The sequence below is a fragment of the Pararge aegeria genome, chromosome 15 (genome assembly GCF_905163445.1).
Source record: "Pararge aegeria chromosome 15, ilParAegt1.1, whole genome shotgun sequence".
NCBI lineage: Eukaryota > Metazoa > Arthropoda > Insecta > Lepidoptera > Nymphalidae > Pararge > Pararge aegeria.
Genome location: NC_053194.1, coordinates 755,504 through 776,523, shown reverse-complemented (window position 1 = coordinate 776,523; position 21,020 = coordinate 755,504). Strand labels below are relative to the sequence as shown.

The 21,020-nt window shown below is 36.1% G+C and overlaps 1 protein-coding gene across 2 annotated transcripts in view; it reads left to right on the top strand.

Moving 5' to 3' along the window:
* Positions 1–253: 253 nt before the first annotated feature.
* Positions 254–21,020, top strand: part of LOC120629703 (protein Aster-B-like) — a 53,068-nt gene continuing 32,301 nt past the window's right edge. For both annotated transcript variants that reach the window (XM_039898690.1, XM_039898691.1), the window contains exons 1-4: positions 254–427; positions 1,893–2,012; positions 16,717–16,789; positions 17,824–17,925. In XM_039898690.1, coding sequence (XP_039754624.1) covers positions 384–427; positions 1,893–2,012; positions 16,717–16,789; positions 17,824–17,925 — 339 coding nt within the window. In that variant the 5' untranslated portion in view covers positions 254–383. The remainder of the gene's footprint in view (positions 428–1,892; positions 2,013–16,716; positions 16,790–17,823; positions 17,926–21,020) is intronic.

Below are 21,020 nucleotides of genomic sequence, written 5' to 3'. Positions count from 1 at the left end.
TTCCGTTTGCCGCAAATCTTGCTAAACAGATGATTGCCTCATCAGGTGGGCTCATTTTTGGCGCAAATAATCAGCCTGACTGTTCAGCGAGATAACACAAACGCAGCCATTCATAGCACCATTCCACGCGAACATGACCATTACATTAATTAGTTTTGTTATTGTAACATTATCAAAAAAAAATCAAATTAATTTTTATTGCATGGAAACATTTTCTTGTAACTGTCAGTCAGTTGTCAGTCAGGCACCGCGAATCAATGTTGGATTGATTGTGTTTTTGTGAAAAAAAGCCTAGTATTTGGATAATGAAAGCAAAAAGCGCAGCCCTTAATGACTGCACGCGAACGCAGATATAATAGTGAATTAAAAATATTGCATTTACTATGACTACCTCGGAGGTGGAGAGTCGAAACGTCGCTTTATCCGTGTTAGTACTTTTATTTATTTATTGTCCCTACATTTGTGTAGCGCCTAGCCAGCTATCTGTTATTTACACTCGTGATAGTTCATCACACAATTCTGATGCTTGTTTAGTTAAAGTTCATCGGTCGCTCATTTTGCATCAATAGTCAAGATCATAAATACCTCTGAATACAGGAATATTTTGATGTATGATACAAAGTTGCATTGACAAAGAACACAATTAAATTGCGATTGTCTGAATATGAAGTTCACATTACAAAGGACTTATATATTACTTTGTGATGAAGAATTTGGCATATAACTTTTTTAATTAAGTATAAACGGGTTCCTAGATGTGAAGGTGGAAGTCGATTGATTGTATTGGTTTAGGTAAAGTTGGTCCAAGTCAGTGACTAGATGGGTGAGCTCCGTCACTAAGACCTCATATTTTTTAACTAACAGTGGCAATATATTACCTAAAGCTGCTATCACTATCTTCTGATCTCACAATCTAACATTGTCATTTAAAACTATTTAGAAAGCAACCAGAAACCTGGTTAGAGCAATAATTTACAGCCAAGCTTTTTTATTTTTGACATGATCCTTTATAATATAACAGGACTTTTATATAAGCTTATATTTAATACTTTGATCACTTTAACAGACCATCACCAAGATATCAACTGGTAATTTATTGTTCCATTGTATACAATTTCTTTTAAATGAATTACTTATTTTATGTATCATTGGAGTGACTGTGGGTTAAATATCTCTCCTATTAATAAATAAATAAATATACTACAACAATACACATATCACCATCTAGCCCAAAAGTAGCTTGTGTTATGCGACTAAGATGACTGATGAATATTTGTATGAATAATATACATAAGTACTTATAATATACAGATAAACATCTAGACACTGAAAAACATTAATGTTCATCACACAAACATTTTTCCACTAGTGGTAGTCAAACCCACTGCCTTGGACTCAGAAAGCATCCTATACTTATGAGACCACTCACCACTGCACTAGAGAGGTTGATAAAACTCTTTAAAATATTATTCTTATTATTTACTATCATTTATTGAACATTTTTTTAATGCTCAGCACAGTATAAATAATAAAAAAAAAAACAACCCACTATTAAAAATTTATAGAAAATAAAAATATTATTATGTAATGAGGCTAAGCAGTTTATTGTGCTTTTTGTCTTTTTGATGTTTGTCCAGTCAATTCTTGAACTGATTCAGTGATACTGCAGTCACTACATCTTCAGGCAAGGCATTCCGCATTTGTATAACTCTTATGCTGATAAAGTCCTTGGATTACTGCCTCTTAGTCTGAAGTTACTCTGAAATAAACTGAATAACATCTAAATAAAAAAAAGTCAAATTTAAGCCTTAAGTATCATATCTTGGAATGGTGGCTATTAAAAATGAAACTAGTGTTCAATAAATAATGAAGTGAATTATTCCTTTGTTCAGGCGCAAATCAGTGGAGAATCTAGTAATGTCATCGCAGGATGCCATAGGGCAGAGTATCAGCCATGCCCTCACTTTCTCCGGGGTGATCACACAGCCCAACCAGGGTATGCAGGAAAACAAGTGAGTTAATATTGTCTTTTTTCACCCAAATAACTTTATAGGCCAAATTTTGTATGGAACTTCCCCGTGGATGTAATGAGTATGGGTGTTAAATTTTCAGAGGTTTATATTAAAGAATCAGTTGTCAAGGAATCCACTGAAACTGTGCAGCAGTTTGGCAGTTTGGTCTCCCAAGCTAAGACCCTGGCTCCAGTTAGTAATATTTCGAAGGTACAAATTGCACCAAACACCCCTCCTCTTTCTGCGGGTGTCACCCGAGGCGACTAAGGACGGGCAGCAGTGTCCCATGTGCTACTACTACCATGTACCAAACCCTTCCATTAGCAGAGGCCTTCACTTCACTAAACCTGTTATCAAACTTTAGAAACAACCTTTTGTTTTCAAAGTTGGTTAACAACAGATAATGATAGACAAGCCACTTGCTGAATAAATAGTTAAAAATGGCCATTAAATAAGCACTATGTTGTATGAGTCACAAGATAATAAAACGAGAGTACCTACTGCAATTACTTGTAATGAGACTTTGGACGGTTGAATTTCGGTTGTATAATAAGCACCTCACTGCCGTTGTGTTATTTGATGAAGTAAAAACAGCACAGATTGCTTTTAACTGCTAATTTGTTGTACAACAAACAGCCACAGATATACAGAATGTAAAGATATACAATTTAAAGATGGGTCAAATTAATTTAGCATTTTTTTTAAATATAATTTATCGAACGCGCTCTCTTATCGTTTTAACGATAATTCACTAACTCAGGACACATTCTTCAATTTTTAAATTCAAACCCATAGTTTCAGAGATTAGTGTTTATTTATTTGAAGATAATTTACGCTTGACTGCAGCGATAGCCAAATGCATGATGGTTTACTGATACAAACCGATTTAGTTCAGCGTTGCTTGACCAGCAATATATTGCATGTACCCTGATAAATAATCTATACAATTAAATTAAATGAAAATGGCCGGCCGTGTTTCGCAATAACTAACTGCCTCTTATTAAGGCTAAGGAAAGTAAATTATGTTACCAGAAGAATGGTAAATAATAATGTGTGTTATTTATAATGACGAAGAAATATAGCAAAACCAAAGAAGAGATGGAAACAGTGAACCGATTTTTACCGTAATCGATTCTATATGATTTTTAACTAGATCTTTTCCTTACATGTTATAAAAAAAAGACCCCCTCCGCGAAAAACTTTTGAGTTTCCGTCGAACAGATTTTCATATGATTTTTATTAAGGGAGAAAATGATTCAAAAGGAGGTTTAGTTAAAGATGTCGGAAAAAATCATTCCGACTTGTAGCTTTACTGGCGTGCGCTGCGAAAATTATTAACGATACATAAAAATAATGCACCTACCACATGTATAAAGTATTCATTATTGCTGACAAAAAATTCTGCGAGGCTTTATGTCCAACTAGGTCAGTCACAATAACCGATATTAATGCTTATCCTAATAATTATTTTTATAATTAAGATTGATAATTATCTGCTTGTAAATTGCTCTTTAAATTGTTAAAATTTGACCTATTATTTAGAAGTTACGACGGGTATAAAATGAAGAAAAAATGCCGCGATGTAAGCTAATTTGACCTGTGGCAATTGGCAGTCCATTAAATACACCAAAAATTGAATTGTAATACATTTGATATTAGGTTATTGTAAAGTGAATTAAGTACTCATTTTTAAACAAAAACCAACCCCGGGAAAACAGACGGGTTCCCGCGAGATTTGTCCAATAGGTACCGGAAATAACGTCGACGAAGTTGCGGGCGGAAAGAATAAAACTGCAAGAACTTATCTAGGCTGTCGTATACCATAAGACATTTGAAAACAGAAATTCTGCGCGGACATAATCGCGGGTAAAAGTCAGTTTCTAGTAGGTACTACAAATACAGCAAATGCATAAGTAGGTGCTTACAATAAGTATTGTCAATAGTTAGATGATTAGATAACAAAGTTTACGTAGGAGCTAAAGATCTGCAATAAAACATGAATAAAGATAGCTCTATATCAGCCTATAAGCGAAACACTTTCCATCGGACATCAAAGGTATATGAAGGAAATAAATGAAAACTTACCCAAATACACTAGTAATATGTGTTAAATTAGCATAACTTATTGAAAAGATTCATGTTTATAGTCTTAACTCAAAATGTACTATAATCCTTAGGTGATAGGTACTAAATCACTATAATTTATTTAAAGAAATATAAATATGTATAGTTCAAACTAAAAATCTATCTTAATGTTTTAGTCTTAAGTGCCATTTTATCAGAATTTATGATCTTGATTAGGTTTACCTCTCACTTGTAATTTACGTCAATTTCTAGAATTGTATTTGTTACAACATTAAATATCTTGGAGCTCATTATCTTGAGTTATTCACATGTTATTCATCATCTATTTTCAATCAATTTCAGTAGTAGTAGAGCACTGTTTGACTAGTATTAGAGCTCGTGAGGCAGACGTATGTGACATGAGGGTTAACACCAACGCCTCAGCATGGTGGCAGGAGACAAAATATATCCCCCGATTATATCCCCCGACGTGGGGTATAATTAATGTGTCCACCTGCTGTAGCACGGGAATATGGCATACGATAAGTTTATCCCCGTTATATCTTCTATAATTTGTTTGATTTGATTTTCATTTTTTTTATTTCTTAACAATGCTTAATTAAAAAAACACTATTAATTTTTTTAAAAAAAAACATCCACCCTCCGCTTGCGGTGCTTTGGAATGCCCAAGCAACCGGCGGTCAGGGTTTCAGAGTGAGGATTCTCATCACAATACGCGCCGTTTCAAGGATAACTGCCTTCTGTATCCGACCCTTGGTCCAACAACTAAGCGAAAGCTTCTCGCGATAAGACCATTTACTAAAAGGACTTTCGGAACAAAAAAGGTCGACTATCCAGCAGATGACGTCGCTGAATAGCCCGCACCGGATCCGACAATCGCTGAGCAGACACGGTCATTGTTGGTTGAACCTCCGGAAACTAAGGCAGCATCCTTGATCGGTACGAACTGCGGTTAGTTCCCCCTCTCTGTCGCCCCAAAGGGACACAATTTACGTGTCCGAAAAACGCTTGCCAAAGCACGCCAACAGCGAATAGGAGAAGTTTTCCACTCGTGCGCTAATGCTCGGAGAGTTGATAAAACTGTTGGAGGAGATAACCTTTTGTCTCTTTCCCCGTGGAGAAAAATGTCTCCTGCCCATACTAGTCGTGCTGGTGGATGGACACAGAGCGGCACTTTGTAGGACAGGTTCGTTGCATGCCCTGCGAAATGTTGCTATGTTTATAGGCAGTCGTTTTTTTCTTATATCACTTGGGCCACTTGCTTGGTCCGTCGAAAACAATAAGTCAGCTAGATGACGCCATATTAAATTGTGCCTATTTTCGACATTTGCTTTACCTATAGCCTAAATGCGAAAAACTTCTTCAAGAAGGTCAAGAGCTACTAGAAGCCGGAACAGCTTACCTTGTTGGATTCGGTCGTGCATAGAATACTGCAGCTATTTATGTGATCGCTCTACCAAGTACTAGCTTGATGATTTTAATTGCTCGTATTGCCAGATCAACACCAACGCAAGGTCGTTTATCTGTCGGTATGCTTGCTATGCTATGTGTATGCTTTGAGGTATATTTCGGAGAGTTTTCGCTACTTGTAAGATTTAATTCCACCTACATCTTTGTGTCATTGAATCGAACGGCATTCTCGCTCAGTAGGTACTATTACGGAGTTGATATCCCCTCAAAACTTTCGAAGCAATGCTTCCTCGTTTTCAGATATCTGGAATTCCGTCTCGGTTTCCGTTTTCCATTTCCGATTCCTTCAAATTAGGCAATAGCTAAGCATCTTCTAGGCACGAGTGCAAGACAGTCAAGTTCCGATCTATTCATAAAAAAGGTCTTGCATACTGAGATACTTGCTATATATAATACGTGAGTATGCCGGACTAGTCCGACAAAAATCACTTGAGTGCCGTTGTTATTTATAAAGAAAAAAAATGTTACAACAGTTCGGGTTAAAATGTTTGGAGTAAGTTTAATGTTAAATTAAGTTGTAAGTCGTCTGAAAAACGATTACATAAACGTTACTTAGAAATAATTTATTATGTCTATTTAGTATTGCCATCAGCTCACACGTTTCAAGAGTCTGAAAAAAGGACTTATTTCGACAAATTTCCATAGGCGAGAATTAATAAAAAGAAAATGTTTTCTTTGCACAAAATAAAAAATTTGCTCTTGTAGTATTTTTGGTGTGTAACTTAATAAATCCCTTATGTTCTAAGAAATGTACGGGATTGTTTCGGTGATTACAATCCACACTGTAAGTTTTGGTTTTCATTGCTTTAAATCAGGAATTAACAATGATTCTATGTCTAATAATTAATAATAATTGCTTCCTTTGGCCTTTATTAAATCGCGTGCGATCATTATAATATGCCTACATTATGTGCACGTTCATGCTGTAGATAGGTATATTACAACAATACTGAATCATAGTAATAAACAAACCAAAAATATGACGACTAATTTAGCCAGAGTCAGTCAGTTGGATTTAAGTTATGCACTCGGGAGCCGAATTGCAATTCGTTATGAATAAATAACGACTATCCGCGAAGCGTAACGAATCAAAGTCAAGTTTACTATCTACCGCTAAAGTATGACCGCGAGTTTTTCTGTTTTGTCTGTGATTCATTTATTTCTTGTGTTTTTCGGCTTTCTAAACTCGAACGTTTTAGATTTTTTTTTAAATACAAGTTAGCCCTTGACTGCCATTTGACCTGGCGGTAATACCTACAGCCTAAGATGGTTACGGGCCGACCTGTTAGAGGGATAGCAGTAGTATGAAACCAATACACCGGTCCGTTCCTGCGCACTAAAATACTTCTAGTGGGTCTAACCATTGAATTAAGAACATACAGAATCCGCATTCAACCATTTTTGTACAGTGCATTGTGTTCAAAAACAGTGAAAGCGTCCCGCGCACGCGGAATGTTGATAGCTCTCAAACCTTCCCCATTACTGTCAACTGCTTAATGGTATGAAGTGACTAACGTTTGTTCGACTAAACATGCTAAAGTGGAGTGGTTTTTGATGCTTGAATATTAGTCTTGGCAGTTTCTGGTTTTCTGGTTTAACATGCGCGATACGAGATAAATATGTCTATCATTTCTATCATATTGCTAAGAGATAAGACGTGAGAATCATCACCACTACAGGAAACGGGTCCCCGCTCAAAATGAGAAGGGCTTAGGCCGTATTCCACAACGCTGGCCAAGTTCATGCGTCTTTGAGACCATTATTGCGAACTCTCAGGGATGCAGGTTTCCTCGCGCTATAATCTTTTACCGTTAAAGCAAGTGATACTTAATAACTACAACGCAAATAACTTAGAAAAGTTAGAGGTGCGTTCCGGGGTTCGAATACGGCCCGAAAGTAAAGCCGTAGTCCTACCCACTATCGGCTGTCACCGCTTCAAATGGTAGACATGGTTAGACCTGCGGGTGTACGTATGATAAATTATTGTCACATCCCTGCACAAAGAATTGTTTTATCGCAATAATTCATTATCTTTTATCGATCCTTTATCGTCTATCGACTTTTCATAATTAGTCTCAGTTTGACAATCGACGACATACGTTGCCAACTATACTAGTTTTAGTGAATTTTAGTTCGGTCTGATGTGTTTATTTTAATGAATTTGGTCAGCCTTTAACTCATAATCCCAATAAAATATGACTCTGCATTTCGTATTTTGATAAAATAAAGATATTATTATTATTATTATTATTATTATTCATCTAATTTTCTTCGTATTATTTATTACTTTTACCAATGAACGCAAAACAATCACCTGATCTTGTGGTTATTTTTCAATGAAAACATAGCGAAGCTATTTCCTCCAAAATTATTGATCCTGGAAAAAAAGTTATAGAAAAATATTTTGATTACTGATAATCAAAAACTTATATATTCCTGAGAATATAATAAAATAGTCATACTAAGTTCCTACTATTATCCTTGTATTATTATACAACTAAGTACTTCCAACGCAATAGAGAACAGACCCAGTGTATATTGCCACGATGATGCAAATGTCTATAAGATACAATAATGATGGCGTGACGATGATGCTGGCGAAAGACCATGGGGTCCAGAGCTACGAGTACGAGTCCTACCTGCAGATGATGTCCGCCATGTCGAAGGAGAAAGCCATAAGGTAAATACAAGTGTATAGTGACCAAAAATTCAGTAGCATTAGAGCTAGCAAGAACTGAGAAAAAGAATCGTGTGATGTTTAATCCCACGTTTTATTTATCGCGTACGGAATATCATCTTCTATCTATTACTACTATTTCTCTTGCTGATTTTTGGTAGATTCTTATGGTGTTCTCGGCGCAGCGAAGTGTATGAGGCACAACTTAATAGTACGGAAGATATCTTCGCGATAAATTCGCGTATCCGCAAGTGTAATTTTTTCGTAGTTCGGGCTAGCTGTTAGAAGCTTTGATACAAACAGTGCGGATTAATCACAACTATCAGAAATAGCGAAAATGAAAATCGATTTTCGCAGTGCAAGCTTTAAGTTGGTTTTTATATAAAGTTACGTCATAACAAGTTAGCGTAAATCTGTTATTTATAACTTAGTTTTGACCAAATAACAAAATTTTACCATATTATATTCCATAGACAAATTTAATTTAATCGTGAGTTACGTTTGTGTACTTCAATTCCGTGTAACCACCATCCCCGTGGGGCACGCAGCTATGCATGGGGATTTCCCCCAAAGTAAAAAACAATCGAGTTCTGAGCACGAGGCGTATGGCTGGCCCAGTGTACAAAAACTGATCTCAGTGGTGCTATGGGCAAACACCATTTAGAAACTTCAGATTTAACTACATATTTTGCGAGTACCATGACCGCCATAGTCTCGCTTTTTCCTATATTATGATATTTTAGCCGTACGAATACCAACCTAACCTACTTTTGGAATTCCAAGTGGAACTTGGTTATTTACCGTAAATACTTACGTACCGCAAAGTCCTGAAATGCTTATGCGGCTTTTGTTTTCTCAATCTCTTATAATACGTCTTCAAGTTGTATGAGAAGTGGTATGTTGGCGTTGTTTTTACACATTTTTAAGGTAGTAAAAAAATTATGTTTGACCCCGTTTTTTGAAAAGTTTTTGAAGAGAAACTGATACAAATATTTATTTATATTATCTATTTTCATAGTCTGTTGCAAATTGATACAAACGAAAAGTTCACTACCTGCCCTTTACCTATTTTCAATTTATTAATCTATTAGAAGTTTTCACGAGAATCATTAGAGTTTGGACAAGAAATGGCCGGCGAGGCGATAGCCGCGGGCGAGTGTTTATGTATTTCCGAGATTACCGCTGAAAACAAAAGCATCGTGGAACCGTGTCAAGGCCAGCATTAGTGGGGCGAGCAAACTTGAATCTCAAATGGGATGATCAGAAGGTGCGCCTATCATTTTAATCTTGCGCTTAGCGCATGCGCTACTAAAATACCAAAAAAGATGTATTCAAAAATTTTAAGTTCAATTTTTTCCAAGTACGCTCAATAAGCACTTTTAGAACGTCAAGTGTTCCGTATAAAAATCGCCTGTAATAACTCTGTATTCCGTCCATAGAGCTATGGTCCCCGCGCGAAAGGGGCTGGCGCATATTTAATACCGCTCATTTCTGCTTGACTGACAGACAGACGGATTCGCACACGCACACAGACATCGCCTGTAGCAATTTACTAAACTATTAATTACCGACAAAATTGTAGCCTATAGATAGCAAATACGTATTGTATTTAAGATACGTTTATACGTATTTAAGATACGTATTAATACACTAAATACACTACACACATCGCCATCTAGTCCCAAAGTAAGCGTAGATAAATACCCAGTCACTGAAAAACATTCATGTTCACCACACAAACATTTTCCAGTTGTGAGAAACGAACCCACTGCCTGGTACGCTGCCCACTGCGCCAATCGGCTGACCGTATTGAGTATTGAATTGTATTTTAACCATTTTATACTTAAGAACCCATAGCAGAACAAGGGCTCTTTTAAAGAATTTGCTACGGGCCCCGCGCTTGCTTAATCAGGCACTGATATAAGGACCAAACATTCGTTGATGTTGGTAAATATACCTAAGAACCTCACCTATGTACGGCTATACCGCAGTACCTACGCATTCATCTTAATACGTTTTTGTAATGCAAGGGCTATAACTAGGCATGTGCCTCAACATATAACTTACGATTTATAGCGGCTTGCTTGTTTACCTACATACCTCCGTAGATACTGTAGTTGGTATAAGTTCGTATAACAACTAACGTATTTAAAAAATGTCAAAGCGAATAGCAGCACGTTGCTGCTATTCGCTTTGACATTTGTTACAGTAATTTTATAGCGTGTAAATAATTAAACTTTTGATAAATAAAAATTTCATATTGCCCAGATATTTTATAAAAGTGATTAGGATTTGGAAATCCTTACTATCCTTACTTATTACTTATTAAAATTATAGTATGTTCATGACATCGATTTGGTGGGTATCCCTATCCCTACCCTACTAATATTATAAATGTCAATGTAAGTTTGTTTGTTACGCTTTCACGCAAAAACTACTTAACCGATCCTCATGAAACTTTGTACAAATATTCTTGGAAATGTTAGAATTAATATAGGATACTTTTCCGACATTAAGCTCCGTTCCTTTAGCAGAGGGGATAAAAGTGTTTGACGATTTTACATTATAACTCCGACAAATTGTAACCGATTTAAATAATTATTTTTGTACTATAGAAGTTATAATGTGTTTAATTTTGACCAAACTTTGTGTAGATTTGATGAATGTGGTGGAGATAGAGGACCGAACTCCTACGCGGACAGCAGCAAACCCCTCATTTTTATAGTAGTATTTTTAGTAGTACAACTAAATTGAATGCCACAACAAAAACTAAATCAAACGCAGACGAAGTCGCGGGCAACCGCTAGTTTTGATATAAATAAGACTGTATTATCGATACACTTCAGTCCTGTATGGACTCGAACGATGCAAATATACCTCCCGGTGTGTTAGTCGTTATCATATGAATATCACATTAAATCGTACGGATAATACATTCTGGATACGGGCCATATTGCCAAAATTTCCATTTTGTGGCTGCGGCTGTCCTGGACCGATTTTCATCAAACATAGCCAAGAATACTCCCGACTAATTCACATTTCAAGCAATAAAAGCAAAATGAAAATTGGTTCATCCGAAATACTATCCCACAGACCAGTGGCGTGCACTTCATACATGCACCAAAGTACTGCCTACCCTAAAATTGATATATAGCTTGTAAAGGAGGACGATTTTTGCCATTTTATGCAATTTTTGTGCTGTATGCTGCCACAGACAGTCAGACACACAGCCAGATACGTCTTACTTCGTTTTTGCGTCGAGGGTTAAAAATAGAGTAACGTGAAATTTACTTATCAGCCAATATACCCAAGTCCGATTTATTGTTCCGTTATCAGTGCGCTCCAGCGTTATCGATTTCATTTTAGCGGAATAATTACTGCAACACGTTTATGGTCGTGTTAACGCTTTGCAATAGCTTTTTAACTAGCTGTTTGGTGCCCGTAATACGTTTGCATTCCTCGCGCACGCTCTCCTTCCTCTCAGATAACATGGTGGTCCGATTTGGGCTTAGACTAATAAAGTACCGGCTCAAGGTATGCCAAAGTTTGGAACGCAGCATCATCATCAATAGCCAATCAATAAACAGTCCTTTCCAGAAAAAGCCATTATAGCCTAGTGGATGGGAGTTCGGCTTCACTCTCGAGGGGCAGAGTTCGAACCCCGGCACGCGCCTCTAAGTTTTCTAAGTTATGTGCGTTTTAAGAATTAAAAATCGCTTCCTTTAACGGTGATGGAAAACATCGTAAGGAAACCTGCATACCTGAGAGTTCTCCATATTCACAAAAACGTGTGAAGCTATCAATACGCACTTAAACGCTGCGATTTTTAGAGTAGAATCGCGAGAAGGATTTCGAGGGGACCGAGTTCTATCCCCGTGATGCATCTCCTACCTTTGAGGCTTTAACGGTGAAGGACAGCATCGTTAGGTAACATGCCTAAGATTTATTCATAATATTCACAAAGGCGCGTTTAGTCCACCAATCCGCACTTGGCCAGCGTGGTGGACTGCGGCCAAAACCCATCTAAATCTGAGAGAAGACTCGTGCCCTTTCTGTGACAGATAAAACTTATGCCATCCAGGCAGATGATTCTGATCAAATGTTCTGGAATATTAATAATATTTATAATAATTATTATTTATTTCAGCCGTTTCCATCCATAGATAGTTAGTATTGATTAGTTTAAATAATGACAAAAATAGAATAGAAGCCATGGGGGGAGAAAAGCGCCACACATGCGCAGGAAGGACGACGTGAAAAAGGTAGTTCGAATTGGATCCACACAGCTCAATATCCCGAGATGTGGAAGATGTTGAAGGAGGCCTACACCAATTTGGTCGACAAAGGCCAATGATGAAACAAGATGTTAACAAGAAGAAGATTAAAAAAAATTCTATACTCGCCCGTTTGCTATATTCCACACAGTTGCAGAATACAGGGCAGTCGAATCTGGCAACCTTTAGAATGCCTTCAAAACGCTTTCAAAACTATATAGAACGGCCGTTCCCCGGCAAAGGTTCTTAACCAATCGACCATCACGTCTGACTACACAGTCTAGATGCACAAAAAACTGACTCACCGAAATGTAACGCGAATCTCTTGCGAAACCAAGCCGCTTATTGCGGCTGTTGTACTTTGGACATTCTCTCTATTCATCTGAACTCAAGGAAATTCGTTGACGAATTTCACTAAATTGAACTGAAGTTTTGCTATGAATCATCTACCCTTCCAGTGTTCATGCCAAATGTCAGCCATTCTCTGCCTAACAATCCCTTTTTTATACGCTTTATATTAGCAAACAGACATGCTATGTTTGTAACCCACACTTTTGTACTTGATTTTGACCCTCTTCAAACAGTCTGATTTCGTTCAAACTCTGTAGATATATTGAGACCGATGACAATAAACTAAGTTGATAAGTTTATATTCCATTTTTCAATTAGAAAAATAAGATTTTTGTTAATTTATGTACTTAATTGTCATCTATAGTCGATAAGAATTGATGCTAATTTTAATTTCCAAACATTATCTCTAGCCGATTTCTATAATATTAACAAATTTGATGGTTCGATTAACCATAAATTTTGCTTTAATTAAAATAGTAGTTTAAGAAAAACTAAAACTCACGCTTTTATAAATAAACTATAAAACACTAAAAGGTAGCAATTAGTTTGGTTTTTTATACTAAGCGTGTTTTTTAGTTTTTTTGAACTATTATTTTTTTGAGGGAGAGCGTGTTTTTTAAGCATCATCCCATTATATATAAAGCAATTTCATCCTACCTGGATTCTTTAATAGATCGTCTCTAACCGATTAAGCTGTGATGGAAAGGGAATGCAGGTATGTAAGAATGCATGTAACTGAAATATCTGTGCCCGTAAAGAACTTAAAAGTTTTACATTTATTTTAAAAATCCGGTGAATTACGAGTTAGACACGTATACCAAGGTTTAGAGCCGCTTAGGTCCACCGGTTGTTTGCGACTCGTTCGATGTCATCTGTCCACATCTTCGGGGCAAACGCTGTTACATGATGACTTAAAACATGCTAAAAATATTTAAGCGCAGCAACACGTAATTTGTATACTGGACGGACAAAAAGTGATCAATTCTCTATTACGAGGCTCGGAAGCTTAAAAACATTAGCAAAATAGCTTATTAGGATTGTTATACCGTATACCTATAGCTAGGTTTGTTTATTATCTTATGTTTATTTTGTATGCTAGTATTAAATTTGGGCCGACCCGACCGATAAAGCTTGCACACTGCATAGGTAAATAATATTATCAATTATAACAATTATCAATTTATATACAATTAAAACGGAGATAATTAGGTCGATTTATATGCTCCTTTGTTGATAAAACATTGAAACTATGTAGCATAATAATGTAAACAACAAAAAAAAACTAAGAATATAAAAACGTATAAACAAATTCTGGGCACAAATACTTTTTTTCTCTTTTTTTATCCTGATACAAGTTAGCCTTGAATCTTACCCGCTGACAAAGTGATGATGCATATCTATAATTGGTGATGATCGACATCGTACCGGAACGCTAAATCGCTTGGTATCACGTCTTTATCGGTTGGGTGGCAAGCAAATACGGCCAAAGAAAATCCAGAAATTTTAAATTACTTACTACTGCCGTGGATCGAATCTGGTACATCCCATTATTTAAAGCTATTAAGTAAAAGATGGAAACTCTCACTTGCTTTGTGCTACCCGCTTTATGTAAGACCAGCTTTTTTTCCGCGATTTCGTACGCGGTTTTTTGGTATTTCATGAATCCCGCGGGAAACGTACGTTTTCCCGGGACACAAAGTAGGCGATGTGTTAATCCAGGTGTAATCTATCTCCATTCCAAAATTCAGTCAAATTGGTTCAGTAGTTTTTGCGTGAACGAATAACAAACATTAAAACATCCAACCATCCATCCATACAAACTTTCGCATTTATAATATTAGAAGAATGGAGCGCTCGTTTTACAGCTTTCTAGCTGTAAAACGAGCGCTCCCCAATCCTGATATAACGGAAATCCTGTCATTATCTGCTTCGAAACTGCGCCTTGGCTGACCGATATAATATAATCTGCCCTTATGTTGATAATGGCAGATAAGATTACAGGAATATCTTTCACGATCCGATTAATTAGAATATTATTGTGCAATTGAAATAATGACTAGGCAATGCCTTTTATCTGTCAGCAATATATTTCACAAAAAGACATGATAAAACTAATGATTGCTAATTATAGGTTTCTATTTTGCATTTCTTCAGATCTCTAGTGTGATTGTGTGAAGTTTTTGCGTGGATCGTCGATGAATACAATTGGTCGTGGATATTTATGGGCAAATTCATACATTGATAAAACATAATTATCTAGATTAATTCTTTGAAAGTCGAAAATTATAATTTTTTTTATTTTATTCCGTTAAAGGTTAGCCCTTGACTGCAATCTCACCTGGTGGTGAGTGATGATGAGTCTAAGATGGTAGCGGGCTCACCTGTTAGGGAGTACCGGTAGTCATACCCCCTAATCGGTTTCTACATGACATCACATGGGAACACTAAAGCGCTTAGAGGCAAGTCTTTGTCGGTCGGGTGGTAACTAGCCACGGCCAAAGCCTCCCACCAGACCAGACCTAGAAAATTCAGAAATAATAAATTCCCGAAATTGCCCCTGCAGTAAATCTAACCCGGGACCTCCTACTTAAATTCACAGCGCTCGCCGTTGCGCCTAGGAGGTCGTCAAAATACCAAATCATGTTAATATGCAACTCAAAAAACCAAATCTCTTCACTGATCGCCTTAGTTACCGATCGAATGCCTAAACCATTTATAAAACCTAAACTCCATTTGAATCATCTTAACTTTTCGTCAATCAATGAATAATTTTTTGTTTTTTCTATTTTCATACTCAATATCCCATCCGATCGTAAAAGATAAGTAGCTTGCTGTTGACTTTAAGTTGACGTTCATAGCTATAGGGCTGATAACTTCTTCTCGCGATTCAGTATCAAAGCTGTGAGAGCAAGTCAGATTGTATCTCAGGTTGCCGAAGACCCAGCGTGCTCTGCCCAATTAGCAAGTAGATTTATCACGTGAATTATAAAAATAAGCATTGGAAAAGGATCTTACAATAGGTCTCAATTCCCGCCAAAGAGAATTAGATCTTAAATTAGAGTTCCTTCTACTAATGTGTTTTGTACACCTATGTCAATTGGTAATGTGAATTTTTTATTTCTCATTAAGAACCTAAGCACTTGCTTAGGATCATTGTACTACTATTGCGAGATAGATGTTTACATCGTCAAGAGCATTTTCACGTCGGTTAATTATAATCATGGGTAATGTATCCGTACTTATCATGATCAGCAAAACAGGCTTTCCTTTATTAAGGTAAGGACAGTCGTTAATGTAAATTTGGAACAGTAAAGGTCTTAAAGGAAAGCCCTGTGCGACCCCTATTTTCTTAACTGACGACGATATCGGATTCTACTGTTGATATAGTAATTCATTAGGTTTGAACAGTCGAACGTTTGGCTACCTGCCAGAAGTGTTCCTCGGAAATTCCCCACCCAAAAGGCTTTGCCACAAAATTATGTGCACTTTCGAAACGAGGGTCAGCTAAGCGAGTACGCCTCTACTCACTTATCCATCAATAGCCTATAACAGCCCACTGCTGGACTAAAAGCCTCTGCCGACGAGTGGGGTTTTGCCCATTATCACGATGGGCAGACGGATTGGTGACCGCAGTAGTTGCTAGTTGTAGCACAGAGGACGCTGCTACCTGTTCTCTGTTATATCCTCTTAGTCGCCACGTACGACACCCGCTGGAAGAGCAGGCGTGGTGACAACTGCATTCTAATCTGCCGTTATAATTAATATCTTGTCTCTTATAGAGGGCGTCAATTCATTGAGGATATTCCATGTTCTTGAGGTATTAATATGGAAGTTGTTTTACTTCCAGAAGTTCCTCACGGTCACCCTCCCCGTCGCTGCGACACACGGAAGGCGCTTTGGACATCCTAGACAATGATAAAGTGAGTGTTACAATCATCATCATCATCATCCGCAGCCTATTAACATCCCAATGCTGGGTCACAGGCCTCAAACTTATAAGGAGCGACAGTTTCAGACCATAGACCCACCACGGTCTGAAGATTTTCTTAATTTTATATCATCTGCATACCCTGTGCATTCCCTCTATGCATGCCACTGACCACGGTGTTCTAATGCTGGTTGGTGGGCTGTAACGATTAGTACAACAAATAATTGATAATAACTGAGACCGAAGGCCTCACGCGCTCTCACGGGCACGGGCTAGCACCGCCAATTTCATAACTCCGGGCTGGTACTAAGAATTCAGGAAATACACAATACTCTATAATTTTTGGCCTGGACCAGGATTCGAACCCAGGGCCTCGTGATGGGTAGAAGAACATCATGAGGCCCTCGCCCAACCACTAGATCAACGAGGCAGTTATAAGTAAAGGTAAAAACATTATTTAGTTTTGAAATGTTCTGCAGTATTATAATACAAAAAAACTTCTTAATAATTTCAACACCGGGCTACAATAGACTAGAATATTACAACCTAAGACGGGGGTCTAGTTTGTAATATTCTAGTCTAATATCTTGATTTAAAGATCTTCGAAATGTAGAGATATTCATAGAATCAAACAGGCCGAGAATTGATCAGAAATCCATTCAACATCATTACAATCATCAATGATAGTAGACCTTAAAATCGGTACTCGTTACCGAAGTCCGCCAAACAGTATTGGTGCAACGTGGTAGAACTTAGCTCTGAATACCTACCTCTTAAGAGAAAGGTCAGCAGTAGGAAATTAATAGCTAAATTAGGACTATAAAGCTGTTTTGTTTGTTTGTTTGAATGCTTTATTGCACACACACATTTTATACAAAGTTAACACATATACAGAAGAAACAGAAAAGAAAAAAGAGCGTACAAAGGTAGTCTTATTGCTAAAGCGATCCCTTCCAGGCAACCTTTGACGGTAGGAAGGACTTTTGTGAGGAAAGCTTGTATTGAAATAAAGTTTTTTATTTGCAGAGAAGCGACAAAAGCGATTCGTCGCTGCAGGGCTCGTCGTTGCCGAACGACATTCCGATCGGCATCGACGTTGTTCATTATCAAAGTAAAGACGGTTATAAGGTGAGTTTTACATTCGAATTTTATTTAACTTTAGAACTAAATGCATTAAACTGTATTTTTTCAAACTTGTCTACACTATATAAGAGTAGTATAAAGTATACTTTAAAAATAGAAGTAAAACAAATGTATTGCAATCAATAAAAACAAATAAAACTAAAAGATATATTTTTTAAAAATGTATGCTTTTCCAATGTTTTCAAAAAGATCTTTATACTAAAAAGTAAAATAATGACATAATAAGACATGTAAGAAAAAATTGAGTGTTTACTAGAAATAATTCCTGAACTGAAAATCGATTGCATTTTAAACTTATTAATGCTTAAACACATTAAAGGTTTCAAATTCAAAAATGTTTTATTCATGTAGACCTTATTACAGGCACTTATGAAGCGTTCATACATTTAACATGTTAACACTAATGTTAGTGATGGTGATAACTGCATTCGTTAACATAAAACTAAAGCTAGGAGGGTTGAAAACGCGCCCTGGTCTAAGAAGTGCCCACAACAAACTTAGCCAGTTTTTATTTGTTATCATCTTCTCCCAGTATAGTTAATAAACTTTGAACTCATTGAGAGACATCTCAAGGATTTCATCTGGTTATTTGTTAAAAAATGACATACAATTACCCTTAAATGAATTACTAATTTTATGCTAAACTGCACTACAAGTTTTTTTTTTTACTTCTAATATTAATATTGTGTATTTCTGAAGGTTCTTTTATTTTATTAATTTTTTTTTTTTTTTTTAATTAAGTTTTTATAGTAGCGTATTTGTATGTTTAGGTATATGTTTGTATATATGTATGGAATATATTTTATATTTTTGTACATATCTTTAATATGTTATGTTTAGTATATACTATGTTTTATGTTTTTTTTTTTTTTTTTTATTATTTTTTTTTTTATGTTAATTTAGTTTTAAGTCCTAATATTTAATTTTGTTTGTTGTACCACCTACTTATTTCTTATAACATTTTCTTGTATGCCTTTGGTTGCCTGGAAGAGATCGCTATTTAGCGATAAGGCCGCCAAATTGTACGTTCTACCTTATTGTGCTGTTGTATTTGTATCTCTGTAAATTTTCTCTGTGGTGTACAATAAAAGTGTATTCATTCATTCATTGTTTCAGTCCACTTTCATGTTAACATATATTAAATTTGCAAATATGTATTGATTATGCACCGTGATAATTTTAGCTGCTTTAAATTCATCTTTTAAAGACTCTTGCCTTGCTTTTAAGGCCCTTTTCTACAGTACAAAAATAAATTGATGTTATTGGGCGACGTATCATACTTCTAAGTATACACACAACCACAATAGTACTACAAGCCAGCTGCAAAATTCTAGTTTGTAAGCATTTTTTATATGGTTCAATAACTGCATCTAAACTTGAAACAGACTGTGCAGTCATCTTGTAGACGGTGTGATATTCAAGAGACTGCACACCAACTATACGATACTATGAAGTTGGATCGACTGCAATATGACTGCACAGCGAAAGAGGTGATGCTATTTTAGCAGGCGTTCTCTATAGCATATGTTTTAATTTAACGAGACGCAAAAAAGACGCTCGAGGAGACGCTAAGTGTGTTCCCGCACTTATATTATCCTAGCCAAGATTTACTAAATGCATTTTTGGCAGATTTGAATGTCGCTGGGGCAAACATAAATACTTCGCCATAAAGGAAAGTGGGACACAATCCTTGCCAACTAGAACCCGAATATTCGGAAGACAACACATTTATGTTAAAAATTCAGTTTGCTTTATCTTAAATTTTGACAATAGCTAATATTTTCTATGTCTTACTCGTAGGGGCATAGTCGGGCTACATATCTTACTTTCTTATATACACATCTTAACATGTGAGTGGTAATTCAGTGGCGAGTAATACATTTTTATTAATTTAGGTAGGAAGGCCTTTGATATAATGATCTTATTTAAACGAATGGGCAATAGAATAATAATTCTTCTCATTGAAGTAATAATTAATCCCAAATTAAATGAGATAAAAATAAAACAAGGAACACTCCGTTAAAGTATGATGGTAATATATTTCACATTAATCCTCCCGTTAATATTTTCTTTTTAAACTACTACCACTTCGGAAGGGGTCATATGTCATAGAGAAGAAGTGGCGGAAGAAACTCCAGAGCAACCCTTCTTTTTAAATATCACATTTACAATATTTCATTATAATTATTTCTTATATATCTTTAATTTTATAACACATATTTTATCGTATGAAAAGTAATTAAATGATATGCAAAGTACTTAACTTTAGTATTTCGGCCAGCGTGGCGGACTCAGTAACCCACGTGAAGGACCAACTGTTTGCTGGCAAAGCAGAGACTGCCCTTTTTTGACAAGGCACATTAGTTTTATACTTTTCGACATCACGTGTTTTACTAATATCCATTTCCGGAAAGCTTTAATTTTAAAGTATAGTGACACAATTGTATAATGACAATTGTACGAACAAAGATTAATACTTAACGTATAATAACATCATTGTATGATGACTTTAACAACAATGGTTTTATATTAATTTCACTTACTCTAAATATTATTTTTAAAATACAATTACAAAACTGTATAATGACAGTTGTGTATTAACAGCGGTATAGTGACACCTTTATAATTCTTCATGTATAGTGACATCACTGAATGTTGACTAATAAAAATGGTCTTTATATTTAATGTGAGGATATTAATATTAACTTTGAAATATACTTTTACAATAAATCATAATTAAATATGATAAATATCAAGTTGTTATTTTATGATATTCTAACACGTGCATAGAGGGTATGCACAGGGTATTTTTTTTTTTTTTTTTAATAATGTATGTATGCAGATGATATAAAATGAAGAATTGAAATACTATGCACGCCACAGAGTGGTATGGACTACGGATTAGTTGCGATTATGTGCCATGATCATAGTCACTTTAGCTTCGTGACTCGTTGACCTATGTTGGTAACTCTGGTTCTTCAACGGTTTTCCTCATTTCTGATTTGATCATGTAGAAATACTGCGAGCATATAGCTCTTTTAATCGCCCGCTGAGTGACTCTGAGCCTTCTTGTCAGGCCA